The sequence below is a fragment of the Petaurus breviceps genome, unplaced genomic scaffold, assembly GCF_028583685.1.
Source record: "Petaurus breviceps papuanus isolate PSGF00001 unplaced genomic scaffold, PetGlider_PUasm1.0 90466, whole genome shotgun sequence".
Taxonomy (NCBI): Eukaryota; Metazoa; Chordata; class Mammalia; order Diprotodontia; family Petauridae; genus Petaurus; species Petaurus breviceps.
Window position 1 is genome coordinate 697,336 of NW_027187260.1, and position 25,531 is coordinate 722,866.

The following is a 25,531-nucleotide window of genomic DNA, read 5'->3' on the forward strand; positions in this document are numbered from 1 at the left end:
TCTCATGTAGGCACCTCCTTCTGCTTTTTCATCTTCCTTTTAGGTGTGGTCATTCCTATTAGAATGTAAACTCCTTGAGGGCAGGGATTGTGTTTCTTTTGGTTTGTATTTATATTCATAGTGCTTAGCACAGTGTCCAAAAAACAGTAAATGCTGAATAAATGTTAATTGATCCATGGATTTTTTGGAGTGAATCTAGCAAAATGAAATTCAATAGCGATAAATGAAAATGTCACATACGTGGGCTCAAATACAAAGTACAAGACTGAGGGGGAGCACAATTTGGTAGAAATTTATCTTTAAAAGAAATGGAGACGTGAATGGACTTGAAAGCTCAATATGAATAAACAGAAGATATGGAAGTGAAAAAAAGACAATGATATCTTAAAATACATTCAGAAAGCCACAGACTTCAGGAGATAGTTTTGTTACACCCAACCCTGGTTAGTCCACATGTGGAGTGTTGGGTTTAGTTGGTGGTACCACAGTTTAGTAGGGATGTTCATAAGTTGCAGATGAGTTGAAAGACTTGGAGATATTCCAAGTGGAGAAGAGAAAGCTTAAGGTAAGCATGATAGCTACTTTAAAATATATGAAGGGCTATCATAAGGAAGAAGAAATACTCATTCTATGTGTTCCCAGTTGGCAGAACTAGGGGCAATGAATTTATAAAGACATAAATTTACCTTTCTGTAAGGAAAAAATTTCTCAACACTTAGAGATACTAAAGTGGAATAATTTAACCTGGGAGGTATTGACTTTCCTCTCAACCAAGGTCTTTAAGAAAGAGCTTGATTACCACTTTTCATCTGTGTAGAAGCAGACATTTTGTTTAGAGTCTGGACTAGACTAGATGGCTACTGATCTTCCTTTTCACTCTCAAATCTATGATTCTGTGCTAAGGTCCCATCCAGTTCGAGAAGAATATGAGGAATATTTGTGTTGAGTCTGACCACATTACGTGAAATTCCCACAAGCCTACTCATTATCATCTATATTAAGAATTACAATTCATATTGAAAGGAGATTCAATAATACTTAACAATAAGATAATGAGGATATAGATTAGGATGGTGAATAGAAATTGAAAATCCAAGAAACATTGGCAACAAAGAATCAGGAGGACAAGGTGATTAATTATTTTGGGAAGATGAGGCTAAAGAAAAGAAGTAAATTATAACTCCAAGTTGGGAATCATAAGAATGGTAATGTCATCCTATGGGATCAAAAGAATTAATTCATCAAATCCCCAATTAAATATGAAATTGTAAATCCTGAAAACCAAAGTAGAGACTAATAAAACTGAAAGTAAGAAAACCATTGAAAAAAATAAATAAAATTAGAAGCTGGTTTTATGAAAAGAAACCCAATAAAATAGCTAAACAATTGGTTAATTTGGTTAAAAAAAAGGAAAGAAGAAAACCAAATTACTAGTGTAAAAAATGAAATCGATGAGCTTATGAACAATGAAGAGGAAATTAAAATTGTTAAGAACTTTTTTCCCCAATTATATGCCAATAAATTTGACCACTAAATGAAATGTATGAATATTTACAAAAATATAAATTACCCAGATTAACAGAGGAAGAAATAAATTACTTAAAACACCCAATCTAAGAAAAAGAAATTGAACAAACCACTAATGAACTACCTAAGAAAATAACCCTAGGACCAGATGGATTCACAAGCAAACTCTACCAAACATTTAAAGAACAATTAATCCAAATACTATATAAACTATTTGGAAAAATAGGTGAAGAAGGAGTCCTACCAAATTCCTTTTATGACACAAATATGGTGCTAATACACAAACCAGGAAGAGCCAAAACAGAGAAAGAAAATAATAGGCCAATTTCCCTAATGAATACTGATGCACAAATTTTAAATAGCATACTATCAAAGAGATTACAGCAATATATCACAAAGATCATACACTATGACCAGGTGGAATTTATATCAGGAATGCAGGATTGGTTCAACACTAAGAAAACTGTTGGCATAACAGGTCATATCAATAACAAAACCCACAGAAATCATGATTATCTCAATAGATGCAGAAAAGTTTTTTGACAAAATACTATATTCATCCCTATTAAAAACATTAGAGAGCATAGGAATAAATGGAGTTTAATTTAAAATTTTAAGTAATATTTATTTAAAACCATCAGCAGGGGAGGAGCCAAATGGCAGCATAGAAGCAGGAAGACTCCCTGCACTCCCCCCATAACCACCTCAAATACCTATAAAATATGACTCTAAAAAAACTTTAGAGCTACAGAACCCACAAAGTGACAGAGAGAAACAAACCTCCTGCTGAAGACAGCCCAGCAGACCAGCAGGAAGGGTCTATTGCAGTGCTCTGGGAGCAGAGCTGAGCCCCCGGTTTTAGCCTCAGGGTGGCCATGACCAGCTCTGGCTGGAGGGACTTTGGGAGAATGGATCATCAGCATCTGTGGAGGTTTCCAGAATTATCAACTCATAAATGCCAAAGACAAAGGTGCGGTGGCCACTGTGGCATGGCTGCTTCAGAGCTCCTGGCCTGCAGATAGTAGGGGGACCAAGCAACCATTCTGATGGGTAATTGCTCTTGCTTTAACCTGCTTGGATCTGGATAGCTGTCTAGGGTGGAGGTCGTGGGGCATGTGACCAGGTGCCAGAGCTGGTGGAGGCTTTAGAGAGGGCAGACAACTAATAGCTCTGGCAACTGTGAAAACCCCAGTGATTTGGGACAAAGCTCTCCTCTTTGGAAGCAGAGTTCTACTGTGGCAAAAAACTCAAAAATCAAGTAATTGAGTGGCAACATGAGAAAGCAAAGGAAGCAAAGCAAGCACAGCAATCTGACCTTGGATTCCTTTTTTTGGGGACAAAAGGGATCAAAACAAGGAACAGGAGGAAGAAAATAAAGTCAGAACTCCTGTATCAAAAGCTTCCAAGAAAAATACAAGCTGGTTACAGGCCATAGAGGAGCTTAAGAAGGATTTTGAAAACCAACTAAGAGAAATGGGGGAAAAATTGGGAAAAAAAAGAGAATGATGCAAGAAAATCGTGAAAAGAGAGTCAACAACCTGACTGAAGAAAATAATACCTTAAAAAATAGAATAACTCAAATGGCAAAAGAGGCTCAAAAAGCCAATGAGGTGAAGAATGCCTTAAAAAGCCAAATTTGCTAGATGGAAAAAGAATCTCAAAAGCTCACTGAAGAGAATAATTCCTTCAGAATTAGATTGGCACAAATGAAAGCTAGTGACTTTATGAAAAATCAAGATACTATTAAACAGATCCAAAAGAATGAAAAAAGAGAAGGCAATGTGAATTATCTCATTGGAAAAACCATTGACCTGGAAAATAGATCCAGGAGAGACAATTTAAAAATTATTGGACTACCTGAAAGCCATGATCAAAAAAAGAACCTAGAAATCATCCTTCAAGAAATAGAAAATTTGATATTCAGATACAAGAAGCAAGAGAAGGTAAACATGGAAAAGAAATCATAAGGAACTTATCAAAGTCGAACTATTTACATTCCTACATGGAAAAATAATTGTAACTTATGAAACTTTTCTCAGTATGAGAATAGTTAAAGGGAATATAAATGTATATATATGTATACATACATACATATATCTACATAGGAAGGTATATGGGTGTTTGAATACATATGTGAGTGTGTTTATACGTATGTACAGGTGTACATAGACAGAGGGCACAAGACCAGTTGAATAGGAAGGGATGATACTTAAAAGGTGAAATTGAGAGGTTGAGAGAGGAATATAATGAGAAGAGATGGGGAGAGACAGAATGAGGTAAATTATCACATATAGAAGAGGCAAGGGAAAACTGTTACAATGGAGGGGAAGAAGAAGAAGGCAAAATGGAATGGGTCAACCTTACTCTCATTGAATTTAGCTTAGGGAGGGAATGATATATATACTAAATAGAGTATCTCGCCCTAGAGGAGAGTAGAGGGAAAAGGGATGAGAGGGAGGATGATAGAGGGGAGGGCAGGTTGGGGGGGGAGGGAAGTTGTAAGCACACACTTTTGAAAAGAGACAGGGTCAAAGTAGAGAACAGAACAAATGGGGGGTGGGATAGGTTGGAGGGAAATATAGTCAATCTTTCACAATATATCCACTATGGAAATGTTTTCTGTAGCTACACAAGTACAACCTATATTGAATTGCTTATCTTCCCAGTAAGGGTGAATGACAAAGGAGGAAGGGAAAGAATCCAGGGCCCAAAGTTTTAAAATCAAATGTTTACATATATATATATTTTACATGCAACTGGGAAATATAATATTCAGGCACTGGGGTATAGAGATCCATCTTGCCCTACTGGAAAGTTTGAGGTGGGATGGGGGAGGATATAGGAGACAGAAGATTGGGGGAGGAGGTATATAGTGGGATCGCTGTTTTGGGGTGATGGGTAGAGGAAAGACAGAGAGAAAATTTGTAACTCAAAATCTTGTGGAAATGAATGATGTAAACTAAAAATTAACATATGAATTAATTAAAAAAAGAAAAAAATAAAACCATGAGCAATCAATATCTGAAATGGGGATAAGCTAGAAACCTTCCCAATACAATCAAGAATAAATTCATCACATTTATTATTTAATATTTTACTAGAAACCTTAGCTATAGCAATAACAGATGAAATGAAAGGAATGAGAATAGGCAATGAGGAAACAAAACTATCACTCTTCACAGATGATATTATGTTATACTTATAAAATCCTAGAGAATCAACTAAAAAAACTACTTGACATTTTTAACAACTTTAGTAAAGTTGCAGGATACAAAATAAACTTACATAAATCATCAGCATTTCTATATATTACCAAAAGATAGAAAGAGAAATTCCATTTAAAATAATTGTATAAATTTATAAAATGCTTGGGAGTCTACTGCCAAGACAAACCCAGGAACTAAATGAACACAACCATAAAACACTTTTCACACTAATAAAGTCAGACCAAACATTTGGAAAAAATATCAGTTGTTCATGGGTAGGATGAGTCAATGTAATAAAAAAAATCTGTTTATTCAGTAACATACCAATCAAACTATCAAAAATTATTTTATAGAGCTAGAAAAAATAATAAAATTAAGCCAGAAAAACAAAAGCTCAAGGATATTAAGGTAATCAATGAAAAAATGCAAAAGAAAGTGCTTAGCCATACCAGATCTCAAACTGTATTATAAAGATATTATCAAAACAATATGGTACTGGCTAAGAAATAGAGTGATGGATCAGTGGATTACAAATTACATCATAGTAAGTGACCATAGTAATCTAGTATATGATAAACCCAAAGATTCAAGCCTTTGGAAAAACACTCATTATTTGACAAAAACTGCTGGGAAAACCGGAAAATAGTACTGCAGAGACTAGGTAAAGACCAACATCTCACACCATATACCAAAAGTTCAAAATGGGTACATGATTTATACATACATAAAGGGTGACACCATAAGCAAATTAAGAAAGCATGGAATAGTTTCCTGTCAGATTTACAGATAAGGGAAGAATTTAGGACCAAAGAAGATATAGAGAGCATTACAAAACATAAAACAGATAATTTTGATTATATAGAATTAAAAAGTTTTTGCATAAACCAAAACAATGTGTAAAAAAATTGTAAAGAAAGCAGAAGACTGGGAGAAAATTTTTTGCAATAAGTATCTCTGATAAAGGGCTCATTTCTCAAATATATGGAGAACTGAGTCAGATACATAAAACTACAAGTCCTCCTCCAATTGATAAATGGTCAAGGGATATGAACAGTTTTCAGACAAAGAAATCAAAGCCTTCTATAGTCATGAAAAAATGTTCTAAATCACTATTGATCAGAGAAATGAAAATTAAAACAACTCCGAGGTACCACTTCACACACATCAGAGTGCCTAATATGACAAAAAAAAAGGAAAATACTGGATGTTGGAGGGGATATGGGAAAGCTGAGGCACTAATGCACTGCTGGTGGAGTTGTGAACTGATTTAACCATTCTGGAGAGGCATTTGGAACTATGCCCTATCCTTTGATCCAGCAATATCATTGCTAGGCCTATGTCCCAAATACATCCAAAAAAAGAGAAAAGGACCTATTTGTATAAAAGTATTTACAGCAGCTCTTTTTGTGGAAGCTAAGAATTGGAAATCGAAGGGATGCCTATCAATTGAGGAATGGCTAAACAAGCTATGGAATATGATTATAATGGAATATTATTGTGCTGTAAGAAATGACAAGCAGGATGATGTCAAAAAAAACCTGGAAAGACTTAACATTAATTAATGCAAAATGAAGTGAACAGAAACAGGAGAATGTTTACATAGCAACAACAATATACTTCGATGAAAAATTGTGAATGGCTTAGCTATTCTCAGCACTACAATGATATAAGACAGTCTCAATGGACTGATGAAGAAGCATACTATTTGCCTCCAGAGAAAGAATGGATATTGATTGGATACAGACTGAAGCATGCTATTTTTTGCTTTCTTTCATTTTTTCCTTTTACTCAAGTTTTCTCATATAAAACGACTAATATGGAAATGTTTTACATAATTGAATATGTATAATCTATATCTGATTGCTCACAATCTCAGGGAGGAAGAAGGGAAGGGGGGGATAGAATTTGAATTCAAAACTTTAAATAAAAATGTTAAATTTTTTGTGAAAAAAAAAAAGGAATTAATTTGTCCTTTCAAGTGTTTAATCTACTAGTAGAAATGGGTTTAGGCATTGAACAAACTAACATGAAATTTTTTTGACTTAAAACAGAGGACATTTAGGAAAACCAAGTAACTATAGCATCAATCAGGCATTCTACGTTCATTAGGGAATTGAATCAAATTACTCAGATTGCCTTACCAAATATCTTTAATGAATTAGAATGGTAAGGAAGGAAAATAGGCTTTATGGAATTGTCACTTTTTGCAGCATGGATATATTACACATCAGTCTTTTAAACAATGATCCATAACAAAAGCTGCTTACCTGAGTTAGATGTGTATCAAGAATAAGCAAAACAGTGGGCTTTCCTTCTAGTCCTGTTTGCAGAAAGACGTGTTTTAAGTCTTCTCTGAATTCCAGGTGGCCATAAGTACGAGCTGTGGATAATCTGTAAAGCTTGCAATCTCCCAAATAACAGGCAAGGGTGGCACATGTTTCTTTTCCACATCCTTCTATTCCAATCTTTAGGGGAAAAAATGGATTATGAAACAAACAGATGTTTTGAGAAATCTTTCAACAAATAATTTTGTTTATGGTAAGAGTAGAGAGTGAATATAGCTTAGATTTTTGATAGCTCTTCTCAGTCTGCTTTTAAAAAGTCCTATCCTATAGCAGATAGAGATTTGGCTTTGCAGCAGGAAGACCTCTGTTCCAGTCTTGCCTCTGATATGTACTGGCTATGTGATCCAGGGCAAGTCACATAATCCCTCAGTGCCCCTCCTCTGCCTCTCAGAAAACTAAGATTATAAATCGCAGAAAAGGTGCCAACATGCATCAATAGAGGGAATTTCCTCATCAGGGAACTCCTTATACCAGTGAAATAACAGGGCTGGTCCCTATCCCTATTAAGGGTTCCTAAGATAGCTTTCTTACATTTACCACATCACACTTTTTTTTTTTCAAGAGCCCTTTGAAAAAGCAACATGAGAACATTTCACCAAATTTGAACATGATCTGTAAAGACAGTCTTATATTTGCAAAACTCCTGGTGAATTAAGTTTAGTTGTTCTCATTAGGTAGAGTCTACCATTTATATTTAATCCATAGTTCAGAAATCCAAATCTTTTCTCAGGTATCCATTTTCTTAACTTACTGTTCACTTCCCCAAAAGGTCCTTTTTCGTATTTTTTTTAAGCAATTGGGGTTAAGTAACTTGCTCAAGGTTACACAGCCAGTTATTTCTGGGTGTGGTGCTAAGTATCTGAGCCCAGATTCGATCCCCAGGTCATCCCAACACTGAGGCTGGTCCTTTTTTACCCCTGAAGCTCTTAGCTTCTTCCAAAGTTTACGTTGATGATTTATATGGTCTTGGGACATGTCTACAGCCTTTTATTGACTCAGTCATCCTTGATTAAGTTATACATATGTCCTCAAGGAGTCTAATAATGGTATGTAAAGGTATTGTTGAATACACACACATATATTATAAACACCAATAATTCGCATCATAAAATATGCACATTCTTTAGTTTCTAGGAATCCCAAAGAACAATCTATTGCATATGTGTCTAGACTTAAGCCAAAATGTATCACAGTTTGTGCTAATCATTACCTATAGTGATGTTTTTGACTGCTGCTAGATGACTCCAGCTAAGCCTAATTAATGCATATGGCTGTATCTTCTAGGGATATAGAAAAGAATCAGTGAGTGAGATCCAGAAAGTAATTATAGTAACATGGTAACCCATCAATCTTGCTCTTCATTTTTCTTACTCTTATCCAATCCCTTTTTCAGAGCTGCATTCTTTGGATTAGAATAAGCCCTGGCCCTGGAGTCAGAACTAGGTTAAAGTTCCACCTGTGAATCTTACTACCTATGTGAACTATCATATTTTATTATTCAAAATCATTATTGAGTTTTCTATAAAAAATGGATACAATAAAAAGACAGAAGCTTTATGGGCTCAGTTACCTAATTTGTAAAATGAGGGGGGTCAGACTAGATGGCTTCTAAAGTTCCTTCAGGTCTAAATATATGATCCCATGATTACAAGTGGGCAATTCACAGAGTCTCTTTATCTTTAGGTAATTGGAAAACTACTCTCTTATTACCTCCATACATCTGTAAAAGGATGTCTAAAGTAATTCTGTGCATATATTTAGGTGACTAGATTCTATGCTTCTTACCAAAAGGAAGAAGTCATAGCATTTGGGAGAAGCTGTAAAGGAAGACAGACTCTATGTAAGGAATTACTTGTTAGTAATTAAAGCTGTCTAAAAGTAGAATGGGTTGTTGACCCAATGGATAATGGATTCTCCTGCCCCAGAGATTTTCAAATGGAGGCTGGATGACCACTTGTCATGTTGTAGAAGGGATTCTAAGTTTGGACCAGATGACCCCTGGGATTCTCTCTAATACTAATATTCTGCAAAATATCATTTACTTATATCCTCATGTGTGTCAGTGCCCCTAGGGTAGACAGTAGCACTGTAAATGAATTGGATCCTGCTGGTGATGTTATTTATAAAGGGGCAAAAATTCTTAATGGTTTAATACCCCTAGACATAATTCATTTGTTTCAATGGCTCTGGCTAGCAAAGTTTCAATGACACAAGCCTTGGCTTATTTGTTTACTTCAAAGTCTTATTCTAACTTTTAATTTTATTTGTATGATGGGGCTTCTCTAGGTGTGTGACTCTCAACTTCTAGGTTCTAAATAATTTTTTTTACTAAAGCTCATAATTTTAGGAACATTGGCATAATATTATTTAAGTAAACTAGTGGAACATTTTTTCAAAGCAGGTCACACGAACAAAGATGATTAAAGTGAGCTCATGTAAAAGACCACTAGATGGTGCCAAATCCATCCTATGCACACACACATACCCGTACACACATAATCTATTTTGGTATTATTTTATGTGTTAATGGTGTCTTATGTGAAATGCTGGAAAACTATTATCCAGTTTTATGGATTTACAACTTAATGACATCCAATAAATCTTTTCGTAAAAATCCATAAACTTCCAAACATTGTGCTTTTCAATGGCCAGTGCTAAGGAAACATTCGGAAGGAAAACCATTTTTACTGGATTTCTTATCTATAGATTGAGAGTTTAAATATTTATTTGTAAGCTTTCTTTTCTCACCAGAAACATGTGGCTCTCTGGCTGTCGAAGGACTCTTGCAGCTCTACAAATGTGTTCTGTGGCTTCTTTGAACAATACCATTGAATTTGAAAGCTAGGAAAGGAAATGGAAAGAATAAACAAATTTCATTGGTACCAGGGTAGGGGAATATCTAGGAGAGAGGAATGAAAGAAGGAACTTTAACAATGATGTCTTTAAAATGGTTGAAATATTAATCTGAGAGATGAAAATTTCAATAATGCATAACTCATACAAGACCATCCTGTGCCACTACTTTCTCTTCTTTGTTGAATGACTATCACATGCTTGATACTAAGAAACAGGGGGAAAAATCCAAAACGGGCTTGTAGCTGCTGCTATCTTTCTCCTCTTCCCCATGAGGTGTCCCCTCAAGGAAGTAGTCTTATAAAGAACCTTTATTCATTGGACTACTTGGCATCTGAGGAAACTTCTGGTCCTGTGAACCCTTTCCCTGTTCTCTTCTGTGTAATTTCTATCTTATATCACTTTCCCAACTCTGTTCCATCAATTCTTTTCCTTAGATGCTACCCCCTTACAGCTTTGCTGCCAAACTTGACTTTTTCATCTTTAAAATCATGGGGGTGGGGCAAAATGATACAAAGCTTTATAGCTATAAGAGCTCATTTTGAAACCTGAGGGGTAGAATCCTGTCCAATATGTTTGAAAAGTTCCTTTAAAATTTAAGGCAGTAGTTACTGGCAACAGATTATGTAACATCTCTTATTACCTCAAAACCAGTTGAACCCAATGACAGCTGGAATTCAGAAAGTATATCTGCAATTTTTCTCTGGTTATTACAGTTCTGATAGATCCTTCTTCTATGAGGTTTGTTTATGTCCAAAAAATCCACATACAAAGGTAAATCATCCATTATTTTGTCTCTGGGCCATACAATCTATGAGAAGAAAATTCAATTTTTAAAAAGAGAATCCAATAAAACACAATTTTACTTATCAGTGAGACTAATGCAACCCCTTGTTGTCTGAGATGATCATATCAAAAAGAGCCCAGATTCTCTTTTGGGAATGTCATAGGGATTTCTGTGTGTTCAACCTTATAATCTGGGTGAAACTTTGGAAAATGTTACTGCTTGGTGGCTGATAAGAATGTTTCTATTTGTGGGAAGATCTGGCCTTAAGGTACCAAAGTGAAATTTGGCTAAAAGACTGTAAGATATTTTGCAGACAGGGAAAGCAGAGTCTTAGGTTCCACAGCATCCTCCAAAGCCATTTGTAGCCCTTCATGGAAATTAAATGAATGTAGAAGCCTACATAGATTTTTCAACCTTGGGGTGTTTTAGATATTCCAACACACTCCATTCCACCGTCTTGTAGGCCATACAACTGTTGTAGCAATGTTGACTCTCTGCTGGTAGAAATCCCGTCTCACTATCCTGTCCCTGGTACCAAGTATAGTTATGGATGACTGGGTGGTCTACTGCTATGGTCTTTATTTTTATCTCCTAATTTAGTGAAATTCTCAGCCTGTCTTGTGGTGTTCTCAGCTCTTCATACAAACTTGGTATTTACAAGGGGGAACTTGGGAACTTCTAAACCAGTGACACTCAGCAGTGTCTTTAACTAAATTACTATTGAAGGAAAAAAAATCTCAAACAAATTTCTGTGTTGTATTTAGGTTCATAACCATTAGGGTCACATAAATGTTACTACTTTATGAAGTCTTAGGAAAAGTTCTCAGACTGGCATAGAAACCCTATGTGTTTCTAAGAATTCTCATTTAAAACATGATTTGGTAACTTTTACACATTCTCAAGAGTGATTGAGGTAGCTATTTCTGGATTAGCATCTATATGCAAAAGTTAGAGATAAGATAAACTTATTTTTCTGGAGAAAATGTGAAATAGGAGATAGCATGTAATCCCAAGGATTTTAATGTGTGACTTTAACAACAGCAGATTTCTACATAAAGGGTCTAAGTTCTCATTGTTATAATCTCAAAACAAATAGCTTTTGTGGCTTTAATTTCTTGTCTTCTCCCTCACCCAAATTGGAACTAAGTTTGTTGCACTCAATGATAAAATCAAAGAATTTTAGAACTGGATAGAACTTTAATCCTTAATCATCTAACCCAACTTTCTCATTTTATAGATGGGAAACTTTAGTTCCTAGTATTAAAGTGATTTATTCAAAGTCTTAGATCCGTTTGGTGACAAAACTAATATTAGAATGCCAGTTTTCAGACTTCCAGTCTAGTATCCTTTCTACATTTCCATTTTTGCACATATCTATTTAGATATCTCAATATGGCCACAACTTCAAGATGCCTTATCCTCATCAATTATGGTGACTGGTACTCAAATCATTAAAATGACTCTTGTAATAATAGTAATGAACTAACAGGTGCAAATATCTGGAATATATTCTAACTTATTTACTATGTTTTCATGTGAATCTGGAAAAATATGGCTGAGGCAGGTCTTGAGATGCTGTCCCAATAGTAGTTCAGTAGGACTGATGCTGAACATATTGATGTTTTAAAAAGAGAAAACCTGGCAAATAGAGTTGGCTTGTTTCTTTCAATGATCTGCTTGACAACATTTTTAGCAGCTTCACAAACTTCTCAGTCTGAATATTTGTTTGTGAGTGATGAGGTATAATGGTATATTTTAAAATAAAATACTTCATCCATTCCTTAACTGCAACTGAAATTAACCTAGACTCAATTAAAAAAAAAAAGCGTCTGGCAACCTGTGCGTGTAAATAACTGAGATACAAAGTTGACATTGTTGCAGCAGAGTTTTGATGTGAAACTGGGAATACTTCAAGCTGTTTTTAGCGTAATTTTCCTAGAAGGAGGAACTTATTCCCCAAAAAGAGTTTTGAAAAATAATATGGATCCTTGACCAAAAGGTCTCGATCCATTTTCACAAAGGAGTTCAGCACCGGGCTTGCAGCTCACCAGCCCTGTCACTCATGCTTCAGGATGCATGCCGACATCCTCTTAAAAATGCTGCTCTTCTAGTTCACCCTTCTCTTAAACCACCATAAACCACATCTTCACTCCCATAGCGAGGATTCTCCATCATCCCTAATTGCTTGGACTCTGAAATGCCCGAATTCTGATAGGAATGCTTTTGTAATTTCCCATCGACCTCTGCTTTCTTTCCAAGCTGTGCTCTTTCCACAGTGCTGAACTCTGCTCCATTATCGAGGGTACCACTAATTCAGTTTTACAACTACAGAGACATTCTCAACTCATCATTCTTCCCCATCCCTCATAACTGATCCATTGCAAAATCTCATCAGTTCCATCCCTGCTGTAATTCTTGTATCTGTCTTGTGGATGAAAAGAGAAAGGAACCTTCTATATCTTGTCTGATCATAAACAATTAAATTTTAGAATTAGCCTCCATTTCAATGTAAAATGAACTAGTTATTTCTATACTACTTTGCTGATGAGTTCTCCTTCCCCTCTCACTTCTTCTGCCTTTCAGTGTCAGGTTATTACCATCGCTGGAATCTTTCTCATTGTTATGATGAACAAAGCTCTAAGATGTTGCAAACTCATATTAATGGGCCAGTCATCTCTCTCCACCTCAGTTTCCTCTTCTGTAAAATGAGGGGGTAGGGCTTGATGGGCCTCCAGGGTCTCTTCTATTCTAAATCTATGATGTTATGAGTTGTGGCCTCTGTCTTTGTAAGGAACACAGTAACTCCGTACTTAATAACAGTGAGATACAGCAGTAACTGCCCTTTGCTTTTTTAGCTACCATTTCAATTCCTAATCTCACTGACAAATCAGGTCTCTGGAGGGCAGCTACTGTGCTCCCTTGGGGCTAAAGAATTATGCTGTAGCTCACATCTCCAAAGTCTCTCTCCCTCATAAATGCCAAACTCAAAATGTCCCTCAGATAATCAGGAGTCACATCTCCCTACACCCAAGTAGTATCACATGGCTGTCCTCCGGAGCCTCCACCAGCACGCTTCTCTTCATGCTTATCAGTTGATAATCAGCTCTTCAGTCAGATTTAATTAGTTTTTAGAAAGGAGAATCTGCTATGGCGGTATAATAAGAACAGTTGGTCCATAAATACCACCCCTCCTTCCTGCCAAAGTCCATGACACACTCTCCCATAAGAAGAGAGTCCAGGTTGGGTTAGGGCATAGAGCACATGTACAAAGATACCAACAAGCTTCCAGAGGTCATTTGGTTGGAGTCTCCCAAATGTTCCCTTCAGGTGTGGTGAAGTTTTCTGCTGAATTCCTTGTAGAGTCTTGAAGCTGATTATTCTTTATTTTTTAAATTCAATTTTTAATTTATTAATTTGTTTGTTTCCTTTTAGTTTACAGGATTCAATTCCACAATTCCTTGAATTTCACATTTTGTCCCCCTCCCTCCCCTCCCCCCCATGGTGGCTTATTATCAAGTATAGGATCTGTAGATACTTTCACATTATACAATGGTCAGGTTATAAGGATGGATTGTACCAGCTGGAATGAAAAATGGTAAAGAGGACATAAAATCAAATAAGAGAATGAAAAAGTTCAGGTATTTTGCTTCCACCTGGATATAAATTTAGTTCTTTCTAGTTCTTTCTCTGGATGCACGTTTTTCTCTCCATCATGCGTCTTTTGGGATTGACTTATATCCCTGCATTGTTGAGAAGAGTCCAGTCTATCAAAGTTGGTCATCACACATACGTTGTGTCTGTAATTGTGTACAAATTCCTCCTGGTTCTACTCATCTCACTCAGCATCAGTTCTTTTAAGCCTCTCCAGGTAAATATGAAGACCGCCTGCTCCCCGTTTTTTATAGCACAATAATATTCCATAACATGCATATACCACAACTTGTTCAGCCATTCCCCAATTGATGGACACCCCCTTAATTTCCAATTCTTTGCCACAACAAAAAGAGCTGCTATAAACATTTTTGTACATATGGGTCTTTCTCCCATTTCTATGATCTCTTTGGGATATAACCCTAGGAGTGGTATTGCTGGATCAAAGGGTATGAAAGTATTTATAGCCCTTTGGGCATAGTTCCAGATTGTGAAGCTGATTATTCTTAATGCATCTAGTTTGTCCTTGGCTTGTCTGGTGGACACAGTGACACATTCACTATTATTCTGAGGACACTGGTAGGATGCGGACAAAAAAGTCCAATTCTTCTGGACCCTAAGGTCCTCTGGTCCAACTCTTCTTTGGCCATCATACCAGGAAAAGACAAAAACTAAAAATCTACTCAACTACCAGTGGAGAAAACTCTTCCTTCCTTTGGCAATCCCACTGAGGGAAAGGTAAGAATAAAAAACTTCAGACATTTGCAGAAAAACTCTTCCTCCTTTGTCTTGATGGGAAAAAAGTTTTTTCCCTTCCTCAGCAGGGACCAGGGAGCTATTTCCCATGGCCCATACATTCACAGGAAGCTTCTTTCCCTTCCTTTTGAGAAATAGTAATTTCATTTAAAATTTCAAAGTACGTTTGATGGTACTAGTGGGAATGGTGTTTTCTACAAGTTCAACAAATATCTCAGATGAAGGAGAAAACAATCTGAAATCCATATGAGCTTTTTGTGACATCTTTTGTGACATTTTAGTGTTGCTTTTTTGTGACATCTTTAGGGAGACTCTTCAGTGACTTTTCAAGTGATAATTATGCTTAATTTAATAGCAATTTAAAAAATTATGCTTAAGACAACATATTTCAGGACTATTTATGAAAACAACATTCTTTTCCCCAAAGTTCTTAGTGAAAGAATGAAAGTTCTAAAAAAAAGAATACATTTACCTCAAAATAGAGTTCTAGTTCATTTGAAAGAAGCTCAAAAAAAAATTTTCTTTCATCAGTATCCACTAAGCGATCATGAAATACTCGGGTTGCTTCATGTACAAAGAACAGGGCAGCAGTTTCCTTGGACACAACAACTGACTTGTTAGCTTGTAATAATCCATGGAGTAGCTATGAGAAATTTAAAGATGAGATTTTCAAAAGTCATTGAGGTATTTCAAAAATATTTCAAAATATCAAATAACCAGATTGCTAATAACCTCAGTATGTCTGGGCTCTACAATTAAGAAAATTATTTCAATTAAAAAATATTACCCACTTCTACAAACTATGATCTATGTTTACAGCAAAATGGATGGGACTGGGGGAAGATGAAGCAAAGGATAGCCAATGAAGGGAGATATATGGCCCAAGGTTAAGTTTCTTTGCATTAGGAAAACATTTTTTGGCATCTCTGTGAAAGATGTATTGGCTAGGAAAGAGAATGGAGACAGAAAGACAGAATAGGAAGCTATTAAAATAGTCTTAGGCAACTAGGTGACATGGTGGACAAAATGCAGGGCCTGGAATCAGGAAGAACTGAGTTCAAATCTGATCTCAGACACTTACTTAGCTGTGTGACTCTGGGCAAGTCTCTTAACCTTGTCCTTACCCATAAAAGAGCTGGAAAGTGAAATGTAGAACCACTCTAGTATCTTTGCCAAGAAAATCCCAAATGGGGTCATGATGAATAGGACATGACTGAAACAACTGAACATAACACACAGATCACAGTGCTGTAGGGGTAGTTCAGGACTGACTAAATGACTGGATCCCCAAAGTGATCACTAATGGATCACTGTCAGCATGGATGGAAGCCTCTAGTGAAATGTCCCAGGAATCTACAGTTGACATTGTGCTGTTAAATATTTTTTAGTACTTACTTGGATAAAGGTATAGATGGTATACTTAGGAGATACACTGATGACCCAAAGCTAGGAGAGATAGCTTATCTATTGAATGACAGAGTAAGGATCCAGACATATTTCAACAGACCAGAACAGTAGACTGAATCTGTAATGCTGAGTTTAGTAGGGATAAATGTAAAGTCCAATCCTGGGGATGAAAATCGGCTGAAAAGACGTCTACGGAGGTAAGAATCTCTGTGTTTCCTCTCCTGGTCAGGACTCATCACAGTATCACCAGGACATTTCTGTGCTCTAGATTTTTAGGAAGAATAATGAGAAACTGAAATGCCTTCAGAGGTAGATGATGAGGATCATGAGGGCACTGGAGGCCACTAGGATCAGCTGAAGAAATTAGACATATTGGCTCCTTGGAGAGGAGACTTAGCTGGGATTTGGTAGTTGTCTTCAAATATTTGTAGTAGACTTATTCTTCTCTCCCTCCCCACCAGACCACAGAAACAGGAACAATGGGTAGATGCTGCAGGAAGGCAGATTTTGTCTATAAGGGAAATTTTCCCAGATATTAAAGCTACCCAAAAGTGGGCAGTGAGGTGGCACACTGGATAGAGTGCCAGACCTGAAGTTAGGGGAACCTGAGATTAAATCTGGCCTCATTTACTAGCTGTGTGACCTTGGGCAAGTCACTTAGCCCTGTTTCCATCAGTTTCCTCATGTGTAAAATGATCTGGAGAAGGAAATGGAAAACCACTCCACTATCTTTGCCAAGAAAACCCCAAATGGGGTCACAAGGAGTCAGACAAAACTAATCAACTAAACAACAAAATCCCAAAGTGGAGTGGGTTGACTTGGGAATAAGCAGATGTTGTCACTGGAAGGCTTTAAACATAAACTAGATGATTTTTTTTTCAGGGATTCCACAAAAATATTGTGAAAGCAAAATAAACAGGACAGGGTAACTGGAGATAAGAAGAAAATGAGGAAGAGGAAAGACTAAAAAAATGCCTGAGGTTTTGCATCTGAGTGACTGGAAGGATGACAGTGAAATCAGAAGAAACAGGGCAGTGGAGAGGAAGGGTTGGTTTAGGGAGGAAGGTGATGAATACATTTCTGGATATTGGAGTTTGAGGTACCCATGAACATTCAGATGGAGATCATAGGTTGGAGATGTCAAAGGTGCAGTAGGACATGGAGCCAGATCAGGAATTCAAGGCTACAAACAGACATTTAGGAGTCATTTGCATAGAGGGAATAACTGAAAGCATGGAAGTTTTTGAGGTCATCTAATCTCATATTCTAAATTCATAGATGAGGAAAGTGCATTCTACAAAGGTGTAATGATTTGCGAGTAGTGTTATAACAGTCTCTGAGTTGGGAAGACCTGGGTTTAAGTTTTGCCTCTGACACACCCAGACTCTGTGACCCTGGATAAGTCATTTACTTTGGCATAGTCAGCTCTCAAAGACTAAATTGAAGAATGGTAGTTGTCTGCACTGAGTGAGGGACTTTCCTTAATGTGAATTCCCAATACCAATGAAATCACTAGACTGGTCCAAAGCAAAGAAAAGTAAACCCCCCCAAAACAACAGAGCTTGTAAGTAGAAGAGTTGTTACTCCCCAGTTCATTGCTCTGTCCATAACTGTCATTTTTTAGTCATTTCTCAGTTGTGTCCGACTCTTTGTGACCCCATTTGGGGTTTTCTTGGCAAAGATATTGGAGTGGTTTGCCATTTCCCTCTCCAGTTCACTTTACAGAGGATGACAGGGTTAAATCACTTGCCCAGGTCACACAGCTAGCAGGTGTCTGAGGCTAAATTTGAACTCAGGTCTTACTGGAGTGCTTGAGTTCTGTCCACTGTGCCACATAGTTGCTCCTTCCACTACTCTATACGACTATAAATTTGCCTTTTGAAGAATTGCATTATTTATGTTAAAGCAAAATATAATTTTCAGGATAATGTCCACAGCTGGGAAGAAGAGCTGTCAAAATGATCAATACTATTTCATTTGGTTTCCATTAAAATTCTCCTTTGATGGTCACCATGGCTCGGAGGGGGCTTTAGTTTCTTCAAGACTGAGTGACCCTGCCAGACTGAAAAGGCTTTAGGTATAATTCTGGTTATAGACTTCATTCTTAGCATCCAAGGATTAGTCTAGTTAATTTCAGAGAGAGACTCATGGCCACATTGACTGAAAGGAGGTGGACTATTCAGTTATAGCAAGTCTGACTATCTACTAAGAAATTTCACAGGATCAAAGCTTTAGAGCTGGAAGAGAACCTTGTCATTTTATAGATGAGGAAACTGGAAGTTAGAAAAGGGAGGCTAAATAACTTGCGGGGGTCATCCCAGCAATTAGGTCATGATCCACATTAATGAATGGACAATGTACATCAAGGCAATCTTTCTGAAAGTCCTATGCTATACTAGTTAGCTATCCCTGTAGTCCTGAGCAAGACTGAAAGCATTTTGAGGAAGTGATTTTGTACATCATTGCCTCATGTGAAATGTAAGACTTGTGAGTTCAAACCTACTTTTACAATGCAAATCCACTTACTTAGGGCTACACTTGTGACTTGGCAATAGTATAGACAAAAATACAACTGAGAAATTTGCTAATTCCTTCTTTGCATTAGGACTTCCTGGTGCTAAGATGGCAGAGTAAGCAATAAATTATTATAGCTCTCCCATATTCACCTCCAAACAACCATAACATAGTGCCCCAGAACAAACCCTGGAACAGCAGAGCCAGCAAAAAGACAGGATGGAGCAGCCTTTTAGCCCCAGAGATGTGGAGGATTAGCAAGAAAGGTCCATCTCACTTGGGTAAAAGGGAATCATAGTCCAGGACAGGAAGTTTCCCAGAAGCCAGCAGTAAGCCCCATTTCAGAAAACCAGTGGGGGATCCTGATCCCCAGAGTGGGGTAGGGCAGACAAATGCCAACACCAGGACACCCCACATTCCTTAGCATAGCCATGGGAACTGGTAGACTCCACCTCCAAGAACCACCATGTACTTTAGCATAGCTGGGGCAGTCAGGCATCCTGCAGTAGCTGGACCTCCACATGCTCCAGCACAGCTCTAGGTGGTCAGGCATCCTCCCACAACAAGGTCCTGTATGCTTCAGTGTGGTTCCAGGGAGGCATACATCCTCCAGTTGCTGGAACTCCCCATACTTCAGTGTTTCCCCCAGCAGGCAGGCATCCTCCAATGCCAAACCTCCACATGCTTCAGCGTAGCCCCCAGGGAATGCAGAAGCCTCCCCCCCCCAGCCTTAGTACATTCTAGATACCACCACTAGGATGCCAGCTCAACACTAGGTAAGTTGCCAGACCTGTGCAGCCTCCAGCAGTGCCACTCACCAGCCCCCATGCATCTCATCCCCTCCACAAAGCGTCAGACATGAAGGTCCCCCATGGGTCTCAGGGCAATATCAGTGCAGCACCAAGTAAACAGTCAGGGCCTACAGTCACTGGCACTTAGAAGCCTGATACAGAGCCCCATTTACCCTGGGAGCAGAGACCAAATTTAAAAGAAATGAAAAAGGCAAAAAAATGTGCAAAAAACAATAAAAAAGAATCTGACTATAGAAAATTATGGAACACTAAGACAAACTCAGAAGAGGACATCGATGTCAAAACACTTATGAGCAAAACCCAAAGAAAAATGGAAAGTGATCTCAAGCCCAGAAAGAACTTGTAGAAAATCTCAAAAATGAGGTTAAAAATCATACAAGAGAGGTAGAAGAAAAAATGGGAAAAGAAATGAGAGTGATGCAAGAGAATTACAAAAAGAGAGTCAACAGCTTGGAAAACTGATTAAAAAGCAAAACTGACCAAATGGAAAAGGGGGTACAAAAATCTACTAAAGAAAACGACTTCTTAAAGAGTACAATGGGTCAAACAAAACAGAAAGTACAAAAACTAATTGAAGAAAACAACACCTTAAAAATTAGAATTGGGCAAGTGGGAGCTAATGACTCTATGAGACATAATGAATCAAACAAATTAAAATGAATGAAAAATGGAAGAAAATGTAAAATACCTCATGGGAAAAACTGACCTGGAAAATAGATTCAGGAGACACAATATCAGAATCACTGGATTACTTGAAAGCCACAATCAAAAGCAGGACCTGGACAATATTTTTCAAGAAACTATCAAGGAAAACTGCCTTGATGTCCTGGAACCAGAAGGTTAAATAGGCATTGAAAGAATCCATTGCTCACCTCAGGAAAGAGATCCCCAAATAAAAACCCCATAGAATATTATAGCCAAATTTCAGAACTATCAGGTTATGGGAAAAATACTATAAGTGGCCAGAAAGTAAGAAGCCAAATATTGAAGAGTCACAATGAGGATTACACAGAACTTGGCAGCTGCAACTATAAAGAATCGTAGGTCATGGAACATGATATTCCAGAGGGCAAAGGAGCTGGGGCTACAGCCAAGAATCACTTACCCAGCAAAATTAAGCATAATACATCATGAGAAAATATGGTGATTAAACGAAATAGAAAGATTTCAAGCTTTCATAAGACCATAACTAAATAAAATTTTTGTCCCCAATATCAAGACCCAAGTAAAGCATAAACAGGTAAAAAGGGGAAAAGAAAACATAAGAAATTAAATAGAGATAAACTGTTTACAACCCTATATAGGAAAACTATACTTGTAACTCTTAAAAATTATATCACTAACCGTACAGATAGAAGGAATATACATAGACAGAAGGTATGAATATAAGATGAGTTTGAGGGAATGACATAAAAAATTAAGGGATGAGAAAGGAGTACAATGGGTGCAGGAGGAAGGGAGAAGTAGAATGGGGTAAATTATCTCACATGAAGAGATGAGAAAGACCTATTATAGTGGTGGGGAAGGAAAGAGGGAAGGTGGGTGATGAGCATTTCTTGAACCTTACTCTTTATCAGTATTGGCTCAAAGAGGGAACAATACACACAATCAGTTGAATAATGAAATCTATCTTACTTGACAGGGAAGTAGGCGAGGAGGAGATCAAGAAAAGAGGGGGTGGAGGGGACTGACAGAAGGAAGGGCAGATCAGGGGAGGCAGTAGACAAAAGCAAAACACTGAAGAGATGGAAAAGGGTAAAAGGAGAGATAGGACAAATAGGTGGTAGAATAGGATGGGTAGAAATATTCGGGTCGTAATCATAATTGTGAATGTGAATGCAATGAACTTCCCTATAAAATGAAAGTGGATAGCAGAGGGGAATCAAAAGCCAAAATCCTACAATATGTTGCTTACAAGAAACACACTTGAAGCAGAGAGACACACATAGAGTAAAGGGAAGAGACTGGAGCAGAATCTATTACTCTTCAGCTGAAGTAAAAAAAAGTAGTGGTAGCAATAGTGATCTTAGACAAAGTAAAAGCAAAAATGTACCTTATTAAAAGATATCAGGAAGGAAACTACATCTTGCTAAAAGGTACTATAGATAATGAAGCAATCAAATTAGAAGAGCAAGGAGTGGTCTACCTGTCAGATATATGGGGAGGAAAAGAATTCATGACCAAACAAGAGATAGAGAGCATTATAAAATGTAGAATAGAAAATTTTCATCAAATTAAATTGAAAATCTTTTGTACAAACAATACCAATGTAACCAATATTAAAAGGAAATCAGAAAGCTGGGAAACAATCTTTATAGCAAGTATCTCTGATAAAAGTCTCATTTCTCAAATATAGAGAGAACTGAGTCAAATTTATGAGAGTATAGGTCATTCTCCAATTGACAAATGGTCAAAGGATATAAACAGGAAGTTTTCAGATGAAGAAATCAAAGATATCTATAGGCATATGTAGAAGTGCTCTAAATCACTTTTGATTAAAGAAATGCAAATTAAAACAACTCTGAAATACCACCTCAAGCCAATCTGATTGTCTAATGTGACAAAAAAGGAAAATGATAAATGTTGAGAGAGGAGATGGGAAAATTGGAACACTAATGCACTGTTGGTGGAATTGTGAACTGATCCAACCATTATGAAGAACAATTTGGAACTCTGTCCAAAGGGTGATCAAACTGTGCATACATACCCTTTGATCCAGCAATAACTTTACTAGGTTAGTATCCCAAAGAGATCATAAAAAAGAGGAAAGGACATACATGTGCAAAAATACTTATAGCAGCCCTATTTGTGGTGGCAAAATATTGGAAGCTGAGGGGATACCCATCAACTGGGGAATGGTTGACCAAGCTGTGGTATATGAATGTAATGGAATACTATTGTGCAATAAGAAATGATGAACAGGCACATTTCAAAAAAAACCTGGAAAGACTTGTAGAAACTGATGCAAAGTGAAATGAGCAAAACTAGGAAAACATTGCACACAGTATCAGCAGCATCATGTGGTGATCTGCTATGAATAACTTAGTTCTTCTCAGTAACACAATGATCCTAGACAAGTATGAAGGAGTCACAAAGGAAAATGCTATCCAAGTCCAGTTAAAGAAGTGATGGACTCTGATTGCAGATCAAAGCATATTTTTTCACTTACTTTATTCTTTCTCAATTTTCCCTTTTGATCAGTTTCTTCTTCTACAATTGTGATGAATATGGAAATATGTTTTACATGATAGCATATGTATAAACTATATCAAACTGCCTATCATTTTCAGAAGAAGGGAGGGGGGAGGGAGAAAAATCTGGAACTCAAAAATCTTATAAAAATGAATGCTAAAAACTTTGATATGTAACTGTGGGAAAACCTAAAACACTATTTAATTCCTTCTTTTCCTTGAAGATAAGGTTTTTTTTCTTCATAGACTTCAGAGTGCTTTAGTACATCCAATTAATGCTCAAATCATCACCAAAACCCCCAAACATATAGAACAAACAGCAATCCATGGTAATGAGATAGGCATAAATAATTGAAATACAAAAATACTTTCCAGATTACTTTCAGCTTTCAATAACAGAGCTGGTAACAAGTGATAATATTGCCTGATTTAAGTTTCGTTTCATTCCCTTTGTCTTGTCCATCCTTCAGCAGAAACCCTAACACATAATAAAGTAGAAAGCAAACAAGCAAGCCAGAATAGGATCATATTTTGGTTTTTGGTGCAACTCTGGCTGACAATAATCTAAAAGGACAAGTATATAAGCCACATTTAATGAGAAAATTTATATTTTCTATAAGCAATATATTTTAATACTGATTTAGAATAACATTTGATACAAACCTTAAATAAATCCCGAAGACTAAACATATAATGACACTTGGCTGGGGTCGGTAACAGATGGTGACATACGAGATAATAGATAGAGAGGGAAATTGCTGCCAACTGCTGCCTGCACCTCTGAACATCAGAGAGGAAGGAATTGTTGTGTAAGTGTATTCCCAGATGAGCCTAAAAAAGAAAATTTTGTGACCAACATTTTAAAAATATTTAAGTATTCTTTAGGGTTTATACAGATTTAGGCGTTATAATGTTAACAGGAAGTTTAAAGTTTAAAATCTATTAAAATGCTAATAGCCATCATATAACAGATAATCAGGATTATTTCTATGGTTTGTCCAAGTCTCAGGTGGTAGGCTGGTGCTGGTGATTGCTTAGTGTTCAAGCTTCCTATTTCATCTTTTCCCAAGCTACTACTTGAGTAGAATTTCCAAGACTTTGTTAGTAGAGGGGAAGAATTGGCAGGGGACTTTGGTTGATGACAGTTAAGTATTTATTACTCAGGGGATTGGTATGGTCTACTGATATACCCTCTGAGTTCCTTGCAATGATATGAAGTCACAAAATGGGTATGAAATCTTAGGATTTTCAATGTAACTTAACAACCAACTTGAATTCCTAAAAGCCTCCTTCCCTGAAGAACTGTTAGGTAGGTAGTGAAATACTAGGCTTCCCTTGGAAGTTTCAATCTGATTGGGAAGAACTCTGCAGGGTGGGGATATATGTTCTATAGCTATAGAGTTTCAGCAGGGTGTATGAGATGTCCCTCTGACCCACTAGTTCCCTAGCCTATGTACCAATGAGCAGCATAACATGATTCAACTAGTTCCTCCGTCTTAGTTAATACTTAGGTTCTCTTTCTTAGAAATGAAATGTTTCTAGAGCTATTTATAATCATATGAAAAAATGCTCAAAATTACTACTGATTAGAAAAATGCAAATTAAAACAACTCTGAGGTACACCTCACACCTATCAAACTGACTAATACGACAAAGGAGGAAAATGATAAATTTTGCAGGGGATGTCGGAAAACTGGGACACTAAAGCACTGTTCATAGAGCTGTGAACCAATCCAACTATTCTGGAGAGCAATTCAGAACTATGTTCAAAACTATAGAACTATGCCCAAGGATATAACACTGTGCAAACCATTTGATCCAGCAATACCACCACAACGTCTGTATTCCAAAGAGATTTTTTAAAAAGGGAAGGGTCTATTTTTACAAAAATATTTGTAGCAGCTGTGTGTGTGTGTGTGTGTGTGTGTGTGTGTGTGTGTGTGTGTGTGTGGTGGCTAAGAATTGGAAATTAAAGCGTTGCCAGTCAGTTGGGGAATAGCTGAACAAGTTGTGGCATATGCTTGTAATGGAATATTATTGTGCTATAAGAAATGACAGGAAGGATGATTTCAGAAAAAACCTGGAGAGATTTACATGAACTGATGAAAAGTGAAGTGAGCAGAACAAGGAGAACACTGTACACAGTAATAGCAATACGACGTCATGAAGAATGGTCAATGACTTAGCTATTCTCAGCACTATAAGGATCCAAGACTATCCCAAAGGGCTCATGATAAAAAATGCTTTTCACTTCCAGAGAAAGAACTGATGTTGTTTAAATACTGATTGCAGCATACTATTTTTCACTTTCTTTTCTTCTTGTTCAAGTTTTATTGCACAAAATGACTAATATGGAAATGTTTATATGATTGCACATGTATAACTATCAGATTGCTATCCCTCCCCACCCCCCAGTCGCAGGAAGGGGGAATTGAGAGAAGATGGAGGTGAAGAAAGAAGGGATAGAATTTACAACTCAAAA

At 37.0% G+C, this 25,531-nt stretch overlaps 1 protein-coding gene across 1 annotated transcript in view; it reads right to left on the reverse strand.

Annotated features, from left to right (window-relative positions):
* Positions 1-25,531, reverse strand: part of DNAH14 (dynein axonemal heavy chain 14) — a 412,217-nt gene that overhangs the window by 126,105 nt on the left and 260,581 nt on the right. Inside the window, exons 52-56 of the mRNA XM_069062634.1 lie at positions 23,713-23,880; positions 15,598-15,768; positions 10,575-10,742; positions 9,827-9,919; positions 7,001-7,198 (exon numbers count right to left, since the gene is read on the reverse strand). Coding sequence (XP_068918735.1) covers positions 7,001-7,198; positions 9,827-9,919; positions 10,575-10,742; positions 15,598-15,768; positions 23,713-23,880 — 798 coding nt within the window. The remainder of the gene's footprint in view (positions 1-7,000; positions 7,199-9,826; positions 9,920-10,574; positions 10,743-15,597; positions 15,769-23,712; positions 23,881-25,531) is intronic.